The following is a 21,979-nucleotide window of genomic DNA, read 5'->3' as shown; positions in this document are numbered from 1 at the left end:
TAGCCTCTTCTCGTTTGGATTGTTCTAATGTCTTAATGTTCTAACCGTTTATAATATCAACTCTGAGAGACTGGCATCCCCGCCAGAGGAGAACTGAGACCCTAACTTGGCAGGGATGCCAACAGCGAGGAAGGACGGGGAAAAACTATTTGTTTAGCTAAGCTCGGAGGGCCTGAACACCTCCCTCTGCCTTTGGATCCTTGACTTCTTGACGGGAAGACTTCAGTCAGTCAGGATTGGAAACAGCAACTCCAGCTCTACCACACTGAGCACTGGTGCTCCACAGGGCTTTGTGCTTAGCCCACTGTTGTTCACTTTACTGACTCGCGACTTTGCAGCAATGCACAGCTCAAACCAAATCATCAAGTTCGCTGACGACATGACAGTGGTGGGCCTCATCAGCAAGGAACAACAAGTCAGCATACCGAGGGGAGGCGCAGCGGTTAAAAGTCTGGTGCAAAGCCAACAACCTGGTTCTCTAAACGGAGACCAAACAAAGGATATGGTTGTTGACTTCAGAATAAGTAGAAGCGACCACTCTCTGCTAAACATTGACGGCTCAAATGTGGAGATTGTCAAGAGCATCAAATTCCTTGGCGTTCACCTGGTAGAGAACCTTAACATGAGCACGATAGCCAAGAAAGTCAAGCAGTGTCTTTACTTCCTGAGAAGGCTGAGGAAAGCCCATCTCCCGCCACCTATACTCACCACCTTCTAGAGGGTTTGTTGAGAGCATCCTGAGCAGCTGCATCACCGTCTGGTTTGGGAATTGCAGTGTCATGGATCGCAAGACCCTGCAGCGGATAGTGAGGACAGCTGAGAAGATCATCGGAATCTCTCTCTCCCTCCATCACGAATATGTACACCACACTCTGTGTCCGCGAAGCCAACAGCATTGTGGAGGACCCAACGCATCTCTCACATAAACTATTCACCCTCCTGACATAAGGAAAAGGCTACTGAAACATCTGGGCCTTCACCACCAGAATGTATCATCGTTTCTTCCCTCAAGTCATAAGACTCCTAAACACTCAGGGACGAGACGGATAGCAAACATGCACACCATCACACTCTGTTAGATCAAGTCTTTAGATGTATTATCATACTGTTACCTTCTTCCTACTTCCAGTGACACGTTTACATCGGTTCCTTCTATTAAGATATTGTCATATTTTGGCTCAACCCGTTTCCTTTGTACCTTCAGATATCATAAACGTGTACTGGTCAGCGCTGTGCTGTCCTCATTTGTACCACTCTCTGTCTTTGCACTGTCCTGCAGTGTTTGCACACGCTGGCACACATGCATTTTACATTGTGACGTGTAATTTTTTTTGTAGCCCTGTGTTGGCGTGTGGTGGGTTCACCAACGCTCTATCAGCGTATGCTCCCAACCTGTGTTATACTGTATGTAGCACACGGGTCCTCGAGGAACGTTGTTTCATTTCACTGTGTACTGTGCGAACTGTATAAGGCTGAAATGACAATCAGAGCTATTTGATTTGACTTGACATTGTCTCCCTCAATACCATAGGTGGCAGCCCTCCTTGGCTTTGGTACCATTATGGAAACCCACAGGACATACAGTGGAACCTCGGGTCACGAACGCCTCTGAACACGTACAGATCGGGTTACGACCAAAAAGTTTGCCAAACGTTTGCATCTGTTCATGACCACACACACTCGGGTGACGAACAAGTCAGTTTCCCTTCTGGTTCGTACGCGCCGATGATTTCCGCACGTGTTCAGTCTCTCTCTGTACATCGTTCTCAGTCAGACGTGCGTGTATTCGCTGTGAACTCTTTGTGCTCTATTTCGTGTGCTTTGCATTCATTTTGCAATTAACCATGGCCTCTAAGCAAGTGAAGAGTGGTAGTGTTGGTGAGAAGAAAGGTTCGAAGAAAACTGAAATCGAATTAAAGAAAGAAATTATTGAAATGTATGAGTGTGGCGTTCGTGTTGCTGATCTTGCCGCCGAGCACAAGAAGTCAAAATCTACGATTTCGACTATTCTAAAGCAGAAAGAGGCCATTAAAGCAGCCGATGTTGCAAAAGGAGTTACAGTGTTAACCAAGCAGAGGCCTCAAGTGCTGTAAGAGGTGGAACAACTGATGTAGTGTGGCTGAACGAGAAGCAACTGGCAGGGGACAGCGTAAGGGGGTGATGTTATGACAGAAAGCCAGGAAGATTCATGGCGATTTGCTGCAAAACTATCGTTCTACGAGTGGCTAGTTCTTCCTCCTCACTTCCTTCATGCCAGAACTCGACTAATGCAAGGTTAGTTTTCTTGGTTGTTTATGGTTAGTTTTTGTATAAATTCAGGATTTTTCAAATTTTCATTTTTTCCCCTGTGCTTAAAAAAAGTGTTTACAGCGAGCGGTTCATAAGGCTGTAGTGTGAACTCTTAAAGTGTTAGTTTTCTCTGTTCAAGGGTTTTTCAGTGTTACGCAATGTTTTTACATTTAGTTTACTATTAAACTGTGCATTCCATGTTATACTTAACAATTTTTTATACTTAAAAAAAATATATATTTACATACAGTTTGTACAGAACGGATTAATTGTATTTACATACAATCCTATGGGGGAAATTAGTTCAGGTCACAACCAAATCGGGTTGCGACCAGAGTTTTGGAACGAATTACTGTCGTGACCCGAGGTTCCACTGTATCAGGAATTGTAGTTTGTTTTGGACAGCCCTGTTAGGTCCTGTGGGTGCCACTAGGGGGGCGCTGAGGGGGATTTACAAGCTGGGCTCCAGGCGTACCCTAAAATATTCTTCAGCCACAGTATTAGGACAGTGGAAATACTCTCAGGTTTGACATAAAAGGTGAAGCCTCCTTCATCCAGACGAGCCAGAAATGAGAAGAAGCAGACGAAGGTTGCTGGAGGAGCGGAGGAGAAGAAAAAGCTTTGAGAATTGCACTGTACTGTATGTGTTGTGTTCCTTTTTGAAGCCCATGTCGTGAAGGTATTTAAGGAATCGAAACCTTTATTTTAATCAGGACTTGCATCTATGTCTGGGGCTTGAGGAGTTGCAGTGCCCCTCTGGTGGTTACACAACATTATTTGTAATATCAGTCACACAACGAGATCAGCCTCATTGTAGAACAATCTAGAGCAGAACGGGCCATTCAGCCCAACAAATTGTGGCCCTCAGTAGATCAAAATACCCCCGATTTCTGTTGTCCTTGTCATTCTAATTAAAGTCATACGGAGATTAATTCTGGTTTAGCATTTCACAACTTTCCCGTAAATGAATAGGTAATCCAAGAAATCCGGAAATAAATTACCTCTTCGTTGCGATCAAATATAGGATTGATCTTTTCGGGCCACAAAAGCACAGTTGAGTTTAATTTCAGGTCTTCTTGAGAAAATAAATGCACGTCCACTAGGTAATTCAGTCTGCGGTGTGATTCCTACAAAAAAAATCAATTAATTAATTAATTAATTAAAAAAAAAAAAAACCCTTGGTTATATCCACATCCAGTATAAATAATCCACACAATCTAATCTCAAATGGAGTCCTTCAAAGATTTCTCCATCTCTGTGCTGCGGCTTGGTGGACTTTGAGCGGTTCTGGACTCCGATATCGATTGTCCCTTTTTAGGAGAGCAGTCCAACCAAACAGAAGCCTTTTGTATTTCTGAATCGCTCAGCGTCTTTCACCCATTGAAATGAAGCACAGAACATGCTGAACTTGTGTCGGACGACTACAGAGAAAGACCACGCGATACGCTACAGGAACATGAGGGCTAACTGGAGTACTTAACACTGCGAGACACGTCACGCGGAGCTGAAGAGTTTTATATTGTGTTCACTTGGAGAACGCTTGTACAATTATCACTCTATCCGATGATCACCTTATTTATCTTTCAGATCAGTCGACCCATCTCTTATATATATTTCTCTTCTGGTTCGTCCTGCTTCCTCTTCAAAACTGGTCCCCCCCACATGCAGTCCATATGGCATTTCTCGATTCCTATTCCTCCTCTTCCAAACCCTTCTCCACGCTGCCTGTGGCCTATCATACACCACCACACCGCCTTTCTCAATTCCTATTCCTCCTTCGGACTACTGCGTTCCCCCGCTCCTCTCTCATGACCCCATTGGTATCACGTCATCGCCTGATACCTAGCCTGACTGCTTGACCTTTCACTTCGGCCATGTGTGAGCCTGGGAGTCTTTTCCGTAGCCTACCTACGGCATTGGTTTCGCTCCTTGCTATTTCGTTATACTGCGACGGTTGTTTCCTAAGCCTTAGTTATAAAACGTACGACAGTATCTTCTCTGTCGACGGGTTTTTGTACAACGTCATCTCTATTCTGGGATCCGGCAACTGACTTTTCCTATCAGTGGGTTATTACTTGACACAAACGGTTGACGAAGGCAATGCACTCTCACTACGACACATGGCAGTAGATTTCATTGCATCACATTGGGACAGATTTGGAGACGTTCTTCATGTTGTTCTTTCCAACGCAAGTCGAGTTATCACAACAAGTCACGAGTACTACCAATCCATGGCAACATCTACAGTTTATGGTGGTGAAGCTGAAATTCAATCTCTTTCCGAGATTCTCCATGCTGCCATTATCATTTACTTCAAACACGACCCCAACATCCCACCTTGCATTGTGTTTGCAAAGATTTGCGTTAATCTGCAACAACCAGTCTTCAGCCACGGTCAGTTATACGTGGCTTTTTCTAGGGTTAGATCTTTCGACTCATTATCTGTCGTCTCCAGCAAAACACCGATTCACAACGGCGTCTTTCAAGAAGTATATCTTTCTTCTTGATTTCTGAATTCCTTCCTCATCGTTTTCCGTTCCTATTCTTACATCGCCGTATGCTACGGCGGACATCGACCCATATATTAGAGAGCGATAGGTTTAAGGGAGGTGTCACAGGACAGTCCCTTAGGATACCGAGTGCCATTTATAGGGCTGTTCACTCCTTTTGTTAAACTTCAACCCTGATTGTTTAGGCTTTGAGTGAAGAAGCTTGTAGTTCTTTTCTTCTGTCTCTATGCTATATTTAAAAAAACGTGTGAGGAGATGGCATCAGATTAGTCTACTTAGTGGTTTACCTTGTACATCGAACTTCCGTCTCGGATTATGAACTCTTTTAAATGCATTTCGTATCACCTTTACGCGGATGGCATACATTATAGCTTTATATCTCATTTAAACCTAATCAGATTGAAAAATTGTCCATTTTGGTTGACTGACTGGCTTTGTAATAACTACTTGCAGTTGAACTCAGGAAGGGCTGACGTTCTAATTGTTGCTCCCCCTATGGCTTCACTCAGAGGTTAGTCTCAAGATGGCTTCCGTCTCTCCAATTGCCAAGTCGAAGGTCCGTAACCTGGGGGTTGCTTTCGATCAGTCGTTAAGCCTAGATTTACACGTAAGATCTGTTAGCCGCTCCCGTTTCCCGTTCTAAAATTGATGCCCGTAGTCTCAAGACCAGAACTAGTAGAACTGGTAATGCCCTGCATGTTGATCTGAAGAAATCCTCCCTTTCTCGGCTACAGTTAGCCCACAATGCAGCTGCTAGGCTTTTAACTTTATCACTGCCATCTTGAATGCACCGCACTGGCTTCCAGTTTATTACAGAATTTGTTTGTGCCTACCTATAGAGCTCTCTGCGGACAAGCCCCCCGAGACAGATCACTGGTCTCCCGCACCACCATACAGCATGCTGGGCACTGAGGTCTGGGCAACGATGCCTCTTAGTCATCCCTCATATCCGATTCAAGCTACATGGGGATTCATTCACTTCAGTCCGTTGCGCCAAGGCCTTCTGTTGGCGTTGCGCATCGCAGAGTCACCTGATTCTTTTAGTAAGCATTTTAGTTTAAGAAGGCTTTTGAACACGGCCGAGTAGTCTCTGCTTTGACTTTTTGTTTTTTTAGTTTGTTCTTGTTATTCTATTTTATTTGTTCTTTTTCTTGTTTTTTTATATTTGGATGGCGCTTTAATGTGTTTTTTGTTGTACAGCGCTTTGTGATGTCATATCTGTGAAAGGCGCCATTTAAATGAATTTTAATTACTTAAGATCAGCACTCGGGATGGGATTAAAGCATAGCCCTGTACCGTTTATGTCACCCTCTTTTATGAATAGGATAGCAGGCTAACAATTACAGATCATTCCAGTGATATTTACTTGAAAAACGTACTGAGACCAGTCACTCGGCACGGACTTGTAGAGGCCAGGTTCAGGTTCAGGTCAGGTCAGGTTGGGGAGCAGGCACTGGTACAGCGCCTTGCTACACCCACCACACGATGAAACAGCTCGGGATCCTGGTTGGCGACCCCCTGAGGCAGACACGAGGTCCAGTCCCACCCACCCATCTATCTGTCGCAGCCAGGTGTTACATGGGTGTCCCCTTGGCCTGGTCCAGCCGCTTGGACCCTCAAGGATCACCCTTGGGGAATCACGCCACGTGGTTGTAGTACCGTAACTGACGCTCCCTCACAATGCAGGTAAATGTGCCTCATTGGGGACTCCGTGAACGACATAAAGACACACCAGTGGGACCCAAGGATTCTCTGAAGAGACACATGAAGGAGTCCAGTCTTCATCTCAGGTCACTGGATAGCGTCCATGTCTCAAAAACAGGAAGCACCAGGACTCTAAAGACTTGGACCTTCGTCCTTTTGTAGAGATATGAGGAGCGCCACACACCCCTTTCCAGCGACCTCATGACCCCCCTATGCTCTCCCAATCCGTCAATTGCCTTCACAGGAAGAGTCACCAGAGACGTGAATGTCACTGCTGAGGTAAGGAAACCTCTCGATGAGGTTGATACTCTCTCTGCAGACAGACACACTGCTGATGGCCGTGCCCAAGAGGTCATTAAAGGCCTGGCTCTTTGGTTTTTATCAGGACCCTCACAAGCCCAGACACTCAGACTCCTCACTCAGTCTCTCGAGAGCCCCGATCAGAGCCTCCATTGACTCCATGAAGATTACGGCATTGTTGGCAAAGTCAGGATCAGTGAATCTCCCTTCATCAACAGATGCCACACAGCCTCTGGACCCCACGGCCTTGCCCAACACCCAGTCGTCCATGCAAGCACTGAAGAGAGAAGGAGTGAGAACTCACCCCTGACGAACCCCAGAATCAACTGGGAAAAAACGCAGAGGTGCTGCCTCCACTCTGCACAGCACTCACAGTACCGGCGTACAGGCCGGCCATGACATCCAGCAACTCTGCAGGGATCATAGGAGGTCTTCATTTTAACCCTAGGCTGACCTTCGAGCGGACTTACCGTTATCCTCCCATTGAGTTCTCGGATGTCAACACGTTTCACACGATCCACATAAGCGATTATTTCCATCATTTCTTCAGTTGAATCTGGTTGCTTCAGGATTTTTTCTTTGATTGTTTCATAGCAATTACAAATGCTGAAGAAAGAAAAAAAAAAAAAATACAACAGAACAGGTAGCATCTCGGTCAAGCCTGGCACATAATACACAGAATGTCAAATATTCGCTTGTCATTTAAACACGGACAAGCTTTAAAATCATTCGCCTCCTTCAGTAATGTAGCACCTCACAAATTGAGACTTACTTTTCATTCTCTGTTCGGAATCGCATGACAAGCATCTGTAACAGGGTGTTGGCGAAGCTGTTGGCCTTCTGCGCCAGGCCCTGTTTCAGGTCGTCACAGTTCAAGTGAATAATTTCAAAAATTGCCAGTGTGGGCAGGCTTGAGATTTCTTTGGCCAGCATGTGAAATTCTTCAATAAACTACATAGGAAGACAAAACAAAATACACAATTAGGTTGCTCACAGCATCCATACAGTGAAAAGACACACAACAAAAAGATTAAAAGCCGCACTTTCTGAAATGACTATGGCCTAATATTTAGGTCAGGCACTTTCCTTATTTGGGCAGCATGGTGGTACAGTGGGTAGCGCTGCTGCCTCACAGTAAGGATAATTGGGTTCGCTTCCCGGGTCCTCCCTGCGTGGAGTTTGCATGTTCTCCCCGTGTCTGCATGGGTTTCCTCCCACAGTCTGAAGACGTGCAGGTTAGGTGCATTGGCGATCCTAAATTGTCCCTGGTGTGTGTGTGTGTGTGTGTGTGCCCTGCAGTGGACTGGCACCCTGCCCGGGATTTGTTTCCTGCCTTGCGCACTGTGTTGGCTGGGATTGGCTCCAGCAGACCCCCGTGACCCTGTAGTTAGGATATAGCGGGTTGGATAATGGATGGATGGATGGATGGACTTTCCTTATTCTGTTTAAATAAAGATAATACTCTCAGAACCCCAAAGTTGTCACTGTCACAAAAAAAGTGTGGAGAATGAGAGCTATTATGTGAATTTCCCCTTGGGATTAATAAAGTATCTATCTATAGCTGACTAGGGACAGGGGATGGTCAGGGGGTGTGGCGAATGACCAGAGCCCTTACTCGGGTGGGACGTCTGGAGAGTTGAAGGACAGGGCATTACATTCCGCAGAGCGCTAGGTGGCAGCCCCCCCTGGGTTGCAGTGGTGACTCAGACTCCCACAGGGTCCCTTGGCAGTTGGAGTTTGGAGCCAGGGGGCGCTGCAGGAACTGTTGAGCCCTGGTGGCAGCATTTCCTCCACACCAAGAAGTGCTGCCGGAAGAAGGTCATTGGGACACCTGGAGCATTTCCGGGTGCCCTATAAAAGGGGCCAGTCGCCACTACTCCGGGAACCAGAGTCGGGAGGTGGAGGACAAAGCCTGCTAGGAGGAGTGGAAGAGGATAGAAGAGAAGACGAGAGAGAGAAAGAAGGAAAAGAAGAAGAGAAGGGTGCTTTGTGCACTCTATTTGTGCTAGGAACTGTTCTGTGAAGGTGGGAAACGAGGGAAAGCGTTTCCCACGTGGAAGAATAAAAAAGGCTTGTGCTGAACTTGTGTCCGTGTCTGTCTGTGTCAGGGTTTGGGTGGCAGGAGCACCCACAGGAGCTGGAATGACTACGTCATTGTGGGCAATTTATCCAAAACATCGGGATAAACCCTACTGTTATTTATGTCCACAGAGAGTCAGGACCTCGGTTTTACTTCTCATCCAAAGGGACGCTGACATTTTTACAGCACAGCGTCCCTGTCACTGTACGGGGGCAATGGGATCCACATTCAGACCACTGAGCCTCACCAACACCTCTTCCAGTATTGATCCAAGCTTTTGCTAGATGGTCTCCCATCCAAGTAATGCCTGGGCCCCTGAACGTGCTTAGCTTCAGGTGGGTGATCTCTTCTGAAGGGCAGGTGGCATGGCCAACATGTTAACACAGATGCACAATAAAGAACCTCAACTCTTTACCTTTGAGAAACTTACCTTAGTGCACTCGTCAAATGTGTGATTCTCTGATACAAATTTTTCAACACGATTCAGAGCAGTGCCGTTTACTAGCCAATCGTATCTATTCACTGTAGGAAGAATAAATAAAAAAAGAAAAGAAATAATTTAGCAAATGCTATCAAGGGTTATTTGGTAGGGTGAAGGCTGGTAAGCTTTGCATCGCAAGAACTCACAGGCTTTAGGTGGAGGGTTGGGGTGGCAATGCCATTCAAGCCCATTTTGAGCACCTGAAGAACTGAGCCCCCCGTACTGTAAAGTTTCTTTAGCGGGGAAGAGAACTAAGTAATAGAGCAGTAAATGAACAGGACATTTAGGACATAAGAAATCTGACAAACGAGAGGAGACCATTCAGTCCATCAAGCCCATTTCTGTCCCCCAGTGTCTCATTCAGAGCCATCTTGAAGGTTGTCAGGGTTTCTGCTTCCACTGCACGTCTCGGTAGTTTGTTCCAGACTCCCACAACTCTTTGCGTAAAGAAGTGCTTCACGGCATCAGTCTTAAATACACTTTTAATATTTGGACAACGTCATGAATGTTAATGAGAGCCGTGGTGTCATTTTGAAACCCGAGGACTGGCATCACAATCTGAAGGGCAGGGCCAGAGCTCACTAAGTAAGAACATCTCTCCAGTTTTGATGTCACTACACTGGTTACCTGTGTCATTCAGGATTGACTTTAAAATTCTGCTTATGGTTTATAAAGCCTTAAATAATCTCGCACCATCTTATATATCAGAATGCCTGACACCTTATATTCCAAATCGTAACCTCAGATCCTCAAATGAGTGTCTCCTTAGAATTCCAAGAACAAAACTTAAAAGTGGTGAGGCGGGCGGGCGGCCTTCTGCTGTTATGCAACTAAAATCTGGAATAGCCTGCCAATAGGAATTCGCCAGGCTGATACAGTAGAGCACTTTAAAACACTGCTGAAAACACATTACTTTAACATGGCCTTCTCATAACTTCAATTTAACTTAATCCTGATACTCTGTATGTTCAATTCTTCATAATAACTATTCACAGTGGCTCCAAAATCCGTACTGACCCCTACTCTCTTTTTCGGTTTCTTTGTGGTGGTGGCCTGCACAACCTCCACCTACTCAAAGCATCCTGATGCACCAACAATGAAGGACTGAAAGCCAGAAGTCTAAATGACCATCATCATCAGGTCCTTCCATGAAAACCCTAAATCCAAAGAGGACTGTTTCATTTATGTTAAGTAGAATGCCCAGAGGGGACTGGGTGGTCTCATGGTCTGGAATCCCTACAGATTTTATTTTTTTCTCTAGCCGTCTGGAGTTTTTTTTTGTTTTTTCTGTTCCCCCGGCCATTGAACCTTACTCTTATTCGATGTTAATTAATGTTGATTTATTTTGTTTTCTTATTGTGTCTTTTATTTTTCTATTCTTTATTATGTAAAGCACTTTGAGCTACTGTTTGTATGAAAATGTGCTATATAAATAAATGTTGTTGTTGTTGTTGTTGTAAGTGACTTTGTTAAGTGGGACGCAGTGTAAGCAGTCACGTATCATATATTCAAAGAAATACAATGTTTAAATTCTAGGACATAACCCATTAACCCATGTAACTGTGTCTCCTTTATCATAATGCATCCACTGGACAGGATCATCTCCAGACAGAGGAGCAGCTTCAGCGACAGACTGCTGTCACCGTCCTGCTCCACGGACAGACTGAGGAGACCCCACACTATGCGACTCTTCAATTCCACCCGGGGGGTAAACGATAACATTATACAAAGTTATTGTCTGTTATACCTGCATTGTTATCACTCTTTAATTTAATATTGTTCTTTATCAGTATGCTGCTGCTAGAGTATGTGATTATGTGGGATTAATAAAGTATCTATCTATCTATCTAATAGAAATGCTCCATTACTTTCATAGAAGTTGTTTCAAGTGTTACATCTCATAGAGAATTATGGCAAGTTCAGCTATTGTGGATGTACTCTTATTTCAAAAGCACTTTTTTATGTTGGACGGGTTTCATCAGACTGAATGGAAAAAGCAGGAAGGGGACTGGAGAATTTTGTGAACATGCAATGATGGAAAAGGGAGCAGAGTAGAAGTAAAACTAAAATGAGCGATCGGGACATTGAAATGCGGGCTGAATGCGTCCTCTTACAGCCCAGAGAGAGAAGTTACATCATCCTGGTTGACTCAGCAACAGAAAACGATTTACACTTTACTAACATCTTAGTGATGAATCATTCTAAATAGTGGCAACTTAAAACAAGGAATCAGGTGTCTGTTGGGCAGGATGCATTTGTGGACACTACAAGCTGAACCTGCTCTACACAAATACTAATAGGACTTAAAATACAAAGCTGTGGTGCTAATCTGACCAGGCCTGACCTCATCTTACTGCCACCTGCAAGCCTGTTAGTGACACCAGCAGCTCTCGGATATCCAAGCTAGGAGCTTTTATTTGTACTTGGGGGAATTGTTTAAGTATTTTTTGAGCTTCTAGAAATGTTTTATTTAATCTTGGGGACAAATAAAATATATTATATACAGTAGAGGCTTTCACATCTGTTTTTCTCTATCACTTACATAGTGCATTTCAGATTTATATATCTATTACGAGGGGGCTCCGCCACCTGCTCACTTCACTCAATCACCCCCGGGTTTGGTTTAGCGGATATACAATTTAAAGAGATTGTTATTTTCATGGGAATTGTTACATACATTTGCATTATTTTCACTTTTACTTTAAAACTTTTGTAAAAACAATATTTGTCCTTTAGTTCTGGCCCCAGGCGTGGTTACATCTCTTTCTCGCAGGATGTATAATGCTGCTTGCGTTGTGAAGGGGGGCGGCTGAACGCACGCCAAGGAGATGCCATCAGATTATCTTATTGCTGCTGCTGCATCGTTTGCTTGTTGCACTGTGCCTCGATTATTTAAAAGCATGTAAAGCAGCTGTCCATTTGTCACTTCGCGTTTCTACCGATCGCGTTGTTAATGGGATGGGGGGGTCTGAACGCACGCTAAGGAGAAGCGGTCAGATCATCAGCTGGCTTCTTGCTGCTGCCGTATTCTGCTTGTCGCTTGTCATTATTTTAAGAGCTGGGAGCACATGATGTCTGCCTGCCAAAAGCATTCCAACAACTGCTAGCTTAGATGTTCGTGAACTTGTTTTAAATGTCTCATTGCCTTGTCTTGTGTGATGTTAAAGTGGCTCTCGCGGGACGTCAAATTGCAATCTCTTGGCACCAAGTCTCATGTTTAAGGTCCCCACGAGATGCTCCGTGGCCAATCTCTTTCATCTCATGGGTCTTTTAAGTGTCTTCCAAGAAGATCACGTCTCGTCTCCCTGGTCTCCCTTTCACCAAGATTTGTTTTTATAATAGAGAGATATAGTACTTTATCTGTCTATGTAACTGTTGTATAGTGCCTTATCTATCCATCCACCCATCTATCAGATAGTGTCTTATCTATCTAATTACTGTATAGTGCCTTATCTGTGTATTATATAGTACTTTACAATAATTAAATGGATAGATAGATAAAGTACTATATAATATACAGATAAGGCACTATACAATAATTAAATGGATAGATAGATAAAGTACTATATAATATACAGATAAGGCACTATACAATAATTAGATGGATAGCACTATACAATAATTAAATGGATAGATAGATAGATAAGGCACTATATTTTAATTAGATGGATAAGGCACTATACAATAATTAGATGGATAGATAGATATAGTGCCTTATCTATCTAATTATAGTATAGTGCCTTATCTGTGTATTATATAGTACTTTATCTATCTATCTATCCATTTAATTATTGTATAGTGCCTTATCCATCTAATTAAAATATAGTGCCTTATTTGTGTATTATATAGTACTTTATCTATGTAACTGTTGTATAGTGCTTTATCTATATGACGCAAATACGCAATACGCAAATATGAGCAAAGACGATTCTTCATGTCGTCTGTTCGCACACTTCTCGATGGTCTGGGATTTTTCGGGTGATTTTCTATGTAATAAACTTAACAAGTTATAGCGTAATGAAAATTGCATAATTAGATCTGGACCACCCTATATCTGTCTTTTATACAGTACTTTATCTAGCTATCTATCTATGGTGGCTGTGTGGCTAACGGATCTGGGCTGGTAACTTCGAGGTTGCTGGTTTGAATCCTAGCAGTGACAGAAGGAATGCTACTCCATTGGGCCCTTGAGCAAGGCCCTTAACCTGAAATTGCTCCAGGGGTGCTATTCAAATAGCTGACCCTGTGCTCTGACCCCAAAACTCTTTGGAGAATAAGTTTGAGTCTGTAAAAAATGACAAATTCCTAATATAATAGAAATTGTATATGGCAAATAAAGGATTAAAATATAGTACCTTAACTACCTCTCTATGTAATTGGTGCATAGTGCCTTATCTATCTATCCATCCATCCCTGTATCTGATGTATAGTACCTGTCTATCTGCTATATAGCACTTTATCTATTTATGTATTATATTAGTACTTTATCGATCTATGTAATTGTTGTATATATATGTCTATCTATCATATAGTGCCTTAAGTATCTATCTATTATACAGTAACTTATAAATCTATTTACATGTATTGTCATATTTTCAGAGCAAATGTAAGCTTGAGGATGTGGAAAAGTGAGGAACAATTCAGAAAAAGTCATAGCAGTTACTTCAATAAAATAAATCAACAATAGACAAAAAGATATAAGGCTGGCCTCCCCCCATCTGAATTTGCTACTTATCCTTCTCATCATTTGTTCATTTATCATAATTTGATGTTTATGTTTAATCACATAAAAATCTCAGCTATGGCCACACTTTAGGACAACAGAGCTTACAGACTTCAGAGATGGGGTGCATGACAGATGACTGAGGGGTCAAACAAAAAGTGAAAGTCAGAGTAACTTGCCGTAGCTCTTCAGGTGTTCGCTCGGACCCTTGACGTTCTTTTTGACCGAGTTGCTTAAAGTCGACAAGGCCCAATTCAAGATGTCATTGTCAAGCTTGGCATCCAGGACTTCGATGGCATTTCCTTCTGAAAGCCAAGATGTCACAGTTTGAACTTTCTGAGGAAGTAAAAAAAAAAAAAAAAATGGATCTGGGTTACTGCTTTGTTGATAAGATTTGCTTAAAAACTTAAACTAAGCAGATTTTCAGCTTTCTGCTTGGCTTTTCACAAACAACTGAACTGTTTTATTACTCGCATGTTTTAAAATACTTAATACACAGAACAGTGCTTTTTAGGTAAAAATGTGAAGCTTACGATACATGTAATTAGAAATAAGTAAAAATTAACCATACAAAGAAACGCATATTTTAATGATATGCATAATAAATTGTTACATACTGTATAAGAAGAAAGCGGCTTATTTCAAATATGATACCACCTCAGAAGGGAAAGTCCAGTCTGCGACAGAAGATAAAGTGGAAAGGAGGAGGACCGGAACCAACTGAAGCAAGAATTTCTGATTTAAGCAGAATTACATTTTTTTATTATACTTTATTAATCCTGAAGGAAATGACTTGGTTTTTCGCATACCCCTTGGGGTCAGATCGCAGGGTCAGCCATTGTACGGCACCCCTGGAGCAACTGAAGGTTAAGGGCCTTTGCTCAAGGGCCCAGCAGAGTAGGATCTCTTTTTGGCAGTGGTGGGGATTCGAACTGGCAACCTTCGGGATACCAGCGCAGATTCTTACCCTCAGAGCCACTACTCCGCTATTTAAAACGTTAGACAAACCATCTTGAAGATAGAAAAAGGAAGGTCTGAATCTGGCTCATCTTTATTGAACTGTTGTAACAACATTCTGATTTATTCAGGCCATGAGTTAGATGCGTTACTCACGTAATAATGAAGCAATAGAAACTAAATACACACACTGCATTCCTTGATAGACATTCAGTGTTGGAAATAGTCGTCGTCTTGTTGAAAACACAGATCGACGCGGCACTCCATATTGGCAAAGGGGTATCCGCGAGCATTGTAGGGCTGATGGCAGCAAATTCCTGTTCAATTGTTCCAGCGTACGAGGCTCGTTCTTGTACACTTTTTTCCTCTCCGCGCTCCCCAAAGGAAGTAATCCAGAGATGACAGGTCCAGGGAACAAGGTGGCCATAGTCTCTTTGAAATGACCCGTTTGCCAAAAAACTATTCAGTTTGTGCCAATGCCGCGAGCTGATGTGCGACAGGTTGCTCCATCTTGCTGGAAATAATCTTCACTGATCTCACGGTCATCCATTTCATTCACAAATAAGTTCAGGTATGCGTCAGTGTTGATCTTTATTTCGTCTGGATTGCTTCATTATTAAGACAGCAATACATCGTAACTCGGGGCCCTGCACGTTAGTATTTTGCATTTAACCTTTGTATTTTTAATATTATTAATTTGGTCACGATCAGCGTTTCTCAACCGCTGGGTCAGTCGTGTGCTACCACCGGTGGGTCGTCAGCTGCTGTTCTTTATAATGGCAGTGGACCTGACAGTTGTGCCTTAAACAAAAACATCTCAGTTCACCAAGGGGGGCTCCCATCAGCTCAGGTGATCCCCTTGGTGGGCTTATGAAGATGTTTACAAGGGAAAAAGTGGGTTTCAACACCAGAAAGGCTGAGAGACGCTGGTCCAGATTCTTATATTTTTCTGGTCTCAGAGTTTTACATCATTGTCATCCTGAAGGTTTATTGAAGGCCTGAATCAGGTCAGGGAGGTTAAACCCGAGTCAGTGAGACAAAGGCCTACAACAGGGAGCCAAGCAGTCTCAACAGCAGGTGGTACGACCAGAAATATATAAGTGCAGGGTGAAGCTTAAGGGTCTTGAGGTCTCCACTGACTCAACCCTTAAACTGCAAAAAGACAGACGGATAACCTGGTTATCCCTGCAGGCCTGGAACTAAACAAGGTTTTCACAATACACAGGACTAGAAATCTTTTTCTCTTTTCCGATTCTAAGAATTTCTTTATTCTTATTCTGTCGTCAGCACAAGAACCGCAATGCATCAATGACGTCCAAGCATACGCACCTGCATTGTGTTTGTGATGCGGCGTAACACGAACAAAACCGTTTCTTCTAAATCTTGCAGGCTTGGGTAGAACTCCATCTTCTCGTCATCGAAGGTCAGCTGCATTTTAAACAGCGGCACCTCGTCGAGATTTAAAGGCTCGAACAGATTCACGTAGGCCTCAACAGTTCTTACAATGAGGGCTTTTAACTGCAAAACAGAAGAGTAAAACACAGTTTACCTGCATACTGCTAATGAATATTTATGTGCAAGATTCAATACATAAGGACTCAAGTGATCAGAAAACTGTTATTTAGTACAAAAAATAAATATTGGTGCCCTCAAGCTAGCAATGGGCTTAACGACTGAAGCTGTGAAAAGATGGAATCGGTTAGAGATTGGATCTACAAATTGAACAATTATTGTTAAAGTAAAGTTGAACAAATCGGAGCTGAAAACAGAAACTTCAATTTTCCCTAATACTTGTATGTAAAATTTGGTTCTATATTTCATATACGATAAAGTCAGTGAGGTCTAAAACATTGAGATTCATCAAAATCTCAACATCAAATTTTTTTGATTGATTCCAATACTTTCTCTATATTTCATATACGAGAAAGTCAAGGAGGTGTAAAACATCGAGATTCATCAAAATCAGATTTTTGGACAACTACAATACTTTCCCTAGACTTTGTATAGATGAGAAAATCCGGGAGGTCTAAAATTTTGAGATTCATCAAAATCTCAACATCAAATTTTTTGATTGATTCCAATACTTTCTCTATATTTCATATACGAGAAAGTCAGGGAGGTGTAAAACATCGAGATTCATCAAAATCAGATTTTTGGACAACTACAATACTTTCCCTAGACTTTGTATAGATGAGAAAATCCGGGGAGGTCTAAAATTTTGAGATTCATCAAAATCTCAACATCAAATTTTTTGATTGATTCCAATACTTTCTCTATATTTCATATACGAGAAAGTCAGGGAGGTGTAAAACATCGAGATTCATCAAAATCAGATTTTTGGACAACTAAAATACTTTCCCTAGACTTTGTATAGATGAGAAAATCCGGGAGGTCTAAAATTTTGAGATTCATCAAAATCTCAACATCAAATTTTTTGATTGATTCCAATACTTTCTCTATATTTCATATACGAGAAAGTCAGGGAGGTGTAAAACATCGAGATTCATCAAAATCAGATTTTTGGACAACTAAAATACTTTCCCTAGACTTTGTATAGATGAGAAAATCCGGGAGGTCTAAAATTTTGAGATTCATCAAAATCTCAACATCAAATTTTTTGATTGATTCCAATACTTTCTCTATATTTCATATACGAGAAAGTCAGGGAGGTGTAAAACATCGAGATTCATCAAAATCAGATTTTTGGACAACTACAATACTTTCCCTAGACTTTGTATAGATGAGAAAATCCGGGAGGTCTAAAATTTTGAGATTCATCAAAATCTCAACATCAAATTTTTTGATTGATTCTAATACTTTCTCTATATTTCATATACGAGAAAGTCAGTGAGGTCTAAAACATCGAGATTCATCAAAATCTGATTTTTGGACAATTACAATACTTTCCCTATACTTTGTATAGATGAGAAAATCCTGGAGGTCTAAAATTTTGAGATTCATCAAAATCTCAACATCAATTTTTTTTGATTGATTCCAATACTTTCTCTATATTTCATATACGAGAAAGTCAAGGAGGTGTAAAACATCGAGATTCATCAAAATCAGATTTTTGGACAACTACAATACTTTCCCTAGACTTTGTATAGATGAGAAAATCCGGGAGGTCTAAAATTTTGAGATTCATCAAAATCTCAACATCAAATTTTTTGATTGATTCCAATACTTTCTCTATATTTCATATACGAGAAAGTCAAGGAGGTGTAAAACATCGAGATTCATCAAAATCAGATTTTTGGACAACTAAAATACTTTCCCTAGACTTTGTATAGATGAGAAAATCCGGGAGGTCTAAAATTTTGAGATTCATCAAAATCTCAACATCAAATTTTTTGATTGATTCCAATACTTTCTCTATATTTCATATACGAGAAAGTCAGGGAGGTGTAAAACATCGAGATTCATCAAAATCAGATTTTTGGACAACTAAAATACTTTCCCTAGACTTTGTATAGATGAGAAAATCCGGGAGGTCTAAAATTTTGAGATTCATCAAAATCTCAACATCAAATTTTTTGATTGATTCCAATACTTTCTCTATATTTCATATACGAGAAAGTCAGGGAGGTGTAAAACATCGAGATTCATCAAAATCAGATTTTTGGACAACTACAATACTTTCCCTATACTTTGTATAGATGAGAAAATCCGGGAGGTCTAAAATTTTGAGATTCATCAAAATCTCAACATCAAATTTTTTGATTGATTCCAATACTTTCTCTATATTTCATATACGAGAAAGTCAGGGAGGTGTAAAACATCGAGATTCATCAAAATCAGATTTTTGGACAACTACAATACTTTCCCTAGACTTTGTATAGATGAGAAAATCCGGGAGGTCTAAAATTTTGAGATTCATCAAAATCTCAACATCAAATTTTTTGATGGATTCCAATACTTTCTCTATATTTCATATACGAGAAAGTCAGTGAGGTCTAAAACATCGAGATTCATCAAAATCTCGACATCGAATTTATGGACGATTACAATACTTTCCCTATACTTCCTATACGAGAAAGTAAAAAAAGCGTTTAACCCGCCTAACAGAGAATGGCGCCCCATACCTGATTGGACAGCAGAGTGGAGGCGCAGTTCAAAAACGATTCCAGTCGATCTTGTTTGATTTCCTTTAACGTGTCTTTCTCGGTGAGCAGATGAATCACTTTAGGGTACCAGGAATTCATGATCTTCTCTTCCATTTTTTCACTCTGCAGAACCACATCATTCTTCAGGGATTCACACTCCACCGGCCCCTGACTCCTGCGTGGGGGGGGAAAAAAGAAGATTTTCTTCAGCAAATATAGTGCACTCTTAATTCTGTATCCATCAATAAAAATGTAACAACTCTACAAATGCGAAGATTAAAGAAATACACTTACAAATGGTGATAATTGAATTATTTTGTCATGGAGTGTCTAATAATAATAACTCTTTACAATTATATAGTGCTTTTCTTAATACTCAAAGCACTTTTCATAGGGACAGGGGAGTCACTCAGACCACCACTCATGTACAGCACCCACCTGGATGATGCGACGGCAGCCATTTTTGCTCCTGTACTCTCACCACACATGAGGTGTTAGCTGATAAGGAGGTGAGATAGTTAGCTAAATAGAGACAGGGGATGACTAGAGGACCTGAATGAGTAGGCCATGGTGGGCAGTTTAGCCAGGACATCGGGATACACCCTACTCCTCTTACAAAGGATCTTTAATGACCGCAGAGAGTTTTACATCTCCTCTGAAGGACGGAGCCACTTTTACAGCACAGTGTCCACCATCACTGCACTGGGGGAGGCATTGGGTTCCACATTCACACCATAGGATAAGCGCCCCCTGCTGTTCTCACCAACACCTCTTCCAGTAGCAACCTACAGTTGTGCTTGAAAGTTTGTGAACCCTTTAGAATTTTCTATATTTCTCCATAAATATGACCTAAAACATCATCAGATTTTCACTCAAGTCCTAAAAGTAGATAAAGAGAAACCAGTTAAACAAATGAGACAAAAATATTATACTTGGTCATTTATTTATTAAGGAAAATGATAGAATATTACATATTTGTGAGTGGCAAAAGTATGTGAACCTTTGCTTTCAGTATCTGGTGTGACCCCCCAATAACTGCAACTAAACGTTTCCGGTAACTTTTGATCATTCCTGCACACCGGCTTGGAGGAATTTTAGCCCATTCCTCCGTACAGAACAGCTTCAACTCTGGGATGTTGGTGGGTTTCCTCACATGAACTGCTCGCTTCAGGTCCTTCCACAACATTTCGATTGGATTAAGGTCAGGACTTTGACTTGGCCATTCCAAAACATTCACTTTATTCTTCTTTAACCATTCTTTGGTAGAACGACTTGTGTGCTTAGGGTCGTTGTCTTGCTGCATGACCCACCTTCTCTTGAGATTCAGTTCATGGACAGATGTCCTGACATTTTCCTTTAGAATTCTCTGATATAATTCAGAATTCATTGTTCCATCAATGAAGGCAAGCCGTCCTGGCCCAGATGCAGCAAAACAGGCCCAAACCATGATACTACCACCACCATGTTTCACAGATGGGATAAGGTTCTTATGCTGGAATGCAGTGTTTTCCTTTCTCCAAACATAACGCTTTTCATTTAAACCAAAAAGTTCTATTTTGGTCTCATCCGTCCACAAAACATTCTTCCAATAGCCTTCTGGTTTGTCCACGTGATCTTTAGCAAACTGCAGATGAGCAGCAATGTTTTTTGGAGAGCAGTGGCTTTCTCCTTGCAACCCTGCCATGCACACCATTGTTGTTCAGTGTTCTCCTGATGGTGGACTCATGAACATGAACATTAGCCAATGTGAGAGAGGCCTTCAGTTGCTTAGAAGTTACCCTGGGGTCCTTTGTGACCTCGCCAACTATTACACGTGTGCCTTGCTCTTGGAGTGATCTTTGTTGGTCGACCACTCCTGGGGAGGGTAACAATGGTCTTGAATTTCCTCCATTTGTACACAATCTGTCTGACTGTGGATTGGTGGAGTCCAAACTCTTTAGAGATGGTTTGGTAACCTTTTCCAGCCTGATGAGCATCAACAACTCTTTTTGTGAGGTCCTCAGAAATCTCCTTTGTTCGTGCCATGATACACTTCCACAAACGTGTGTGGTGGAGAGCAGACTTTGATAGATCCTGTTCTTGAAATAACACAGGGTGCCCACTCACACCTGATTGGCATCCCATTGACTGAAAACACCTGACTCGAATTTCACCTTCAAACCAACTGCTAATCCGTGAGGTTCACATACTTTTGCCACTCACAAATATGTAATATTTAATCATTTTCCTTAATAAATAAATGACCAAGTATAATATTTTTGTCTCATTTGTTTAACTGGTTTCTCTTTATCTACTTTTAGGACTTGAGTGAAAATCTGATGATGTTTTAGGTCATATTTATGCAGAAATCTAGAAAATTCTAAAGGGTTCACAAACTTTCAACTGTAAGCTTTTCTAGGTTGGTCTCCCATTCAAGTACTAGCCAGGCCCCCAGACCTGCTTTGCTTCAGGTGGGTTACCTGTTCTGAAGTGCAGGATAAGGAACAAGAAACTCCTTGAAGATGGTCACAAAACTGGCCATTGCAGATCTGGCACACAAGTCCCACACACACCTAAGCTTGACCAGGTGGAATCTCCCCGTTTACAAACAATTCTAAGAGAAGGCCTCTGGATCACCTGTAACTGGACACGTCCACCAGCAACATCATGGAGAAGGTCTTGTAGCCCATGTCCAGAATCATTCTCATGGCTGGGTGGAGAATGTGCAGATTTGTCCTTATCTCTTCTCTGCTGTTTATAAACGTGTCATGCCAAGGAACAGCAAAATCGAGTCCTCTATAAAAGAAACATTCATAAATAACATAACTAACATGCATAGTATGACTAAGAAGC

The 21,979-nt window shown here is 41.8% G+C and overlaps 1 protein-coding gene across 1 annotated transcript in view; it reads right to left on the bottom strand.

Moving 5' to 3' along the window:
• dnah12 (dynein, axonemal, heavy chain 12) overlaps nt 1-21,979 on the bottom strand; it is a 192,529-nt gene that overhangs the window by 158,156 nt on the left and 12,394 nt on the right. The window contains exons 8-15 of the mRNA XM_039771336.1: nt 21,764-21,922; nt 19,127-19,322; nt 16,374-16,562; nt 14,267-14,423; nt 9,314-9,405; nt 7,576-7,754; nt 7,274-7,409; nt 3,291-3,416 (exon numbers count right to left, since the gene is read on the bottom strand). Coding sequence (XP_039627270.1) covers nt 3,291-3,416; nt 7,274-7,409; nt 7,576-7,754; nt 9,314-9,405; nt 14,267-14,423; nt 16,374-16,562; nt 19,127-19,322; nt 21,764-21,922 — 1,234 coding nt within the window. The remainder of the gene's footprint in view (nt 1-3,290; nt 3,417-7,273; nt 7,410-7,575; nt 7,755-9,313; nt 9,406-14,266; nt 14,424-16,373; nt 16,563-19,126; nt 19,323-21,763; nt 21,923-21,979) is intronic.

Source organism: Polypterus senegalus, chromosome 12 (assembly GCF_016835505.1).
Source record: "Polypterus senegalus isolate Bchr_013 chromosome 12, ASM1683550v1, whole genome shotgun sequence".
Taxonomy (NCBI): domain Eukaryota; kingdom Metazoa; phylum Chordata; class Cladistia; order Polypteriformes; family Polypteridae; genus Polypterus; species Polypterus senegalus.
The sequence above is the reverse complement of the archived record's forward strand: the minus strand, read 5'-3'. Positions and strand labels throughout refer to the sequence as shown.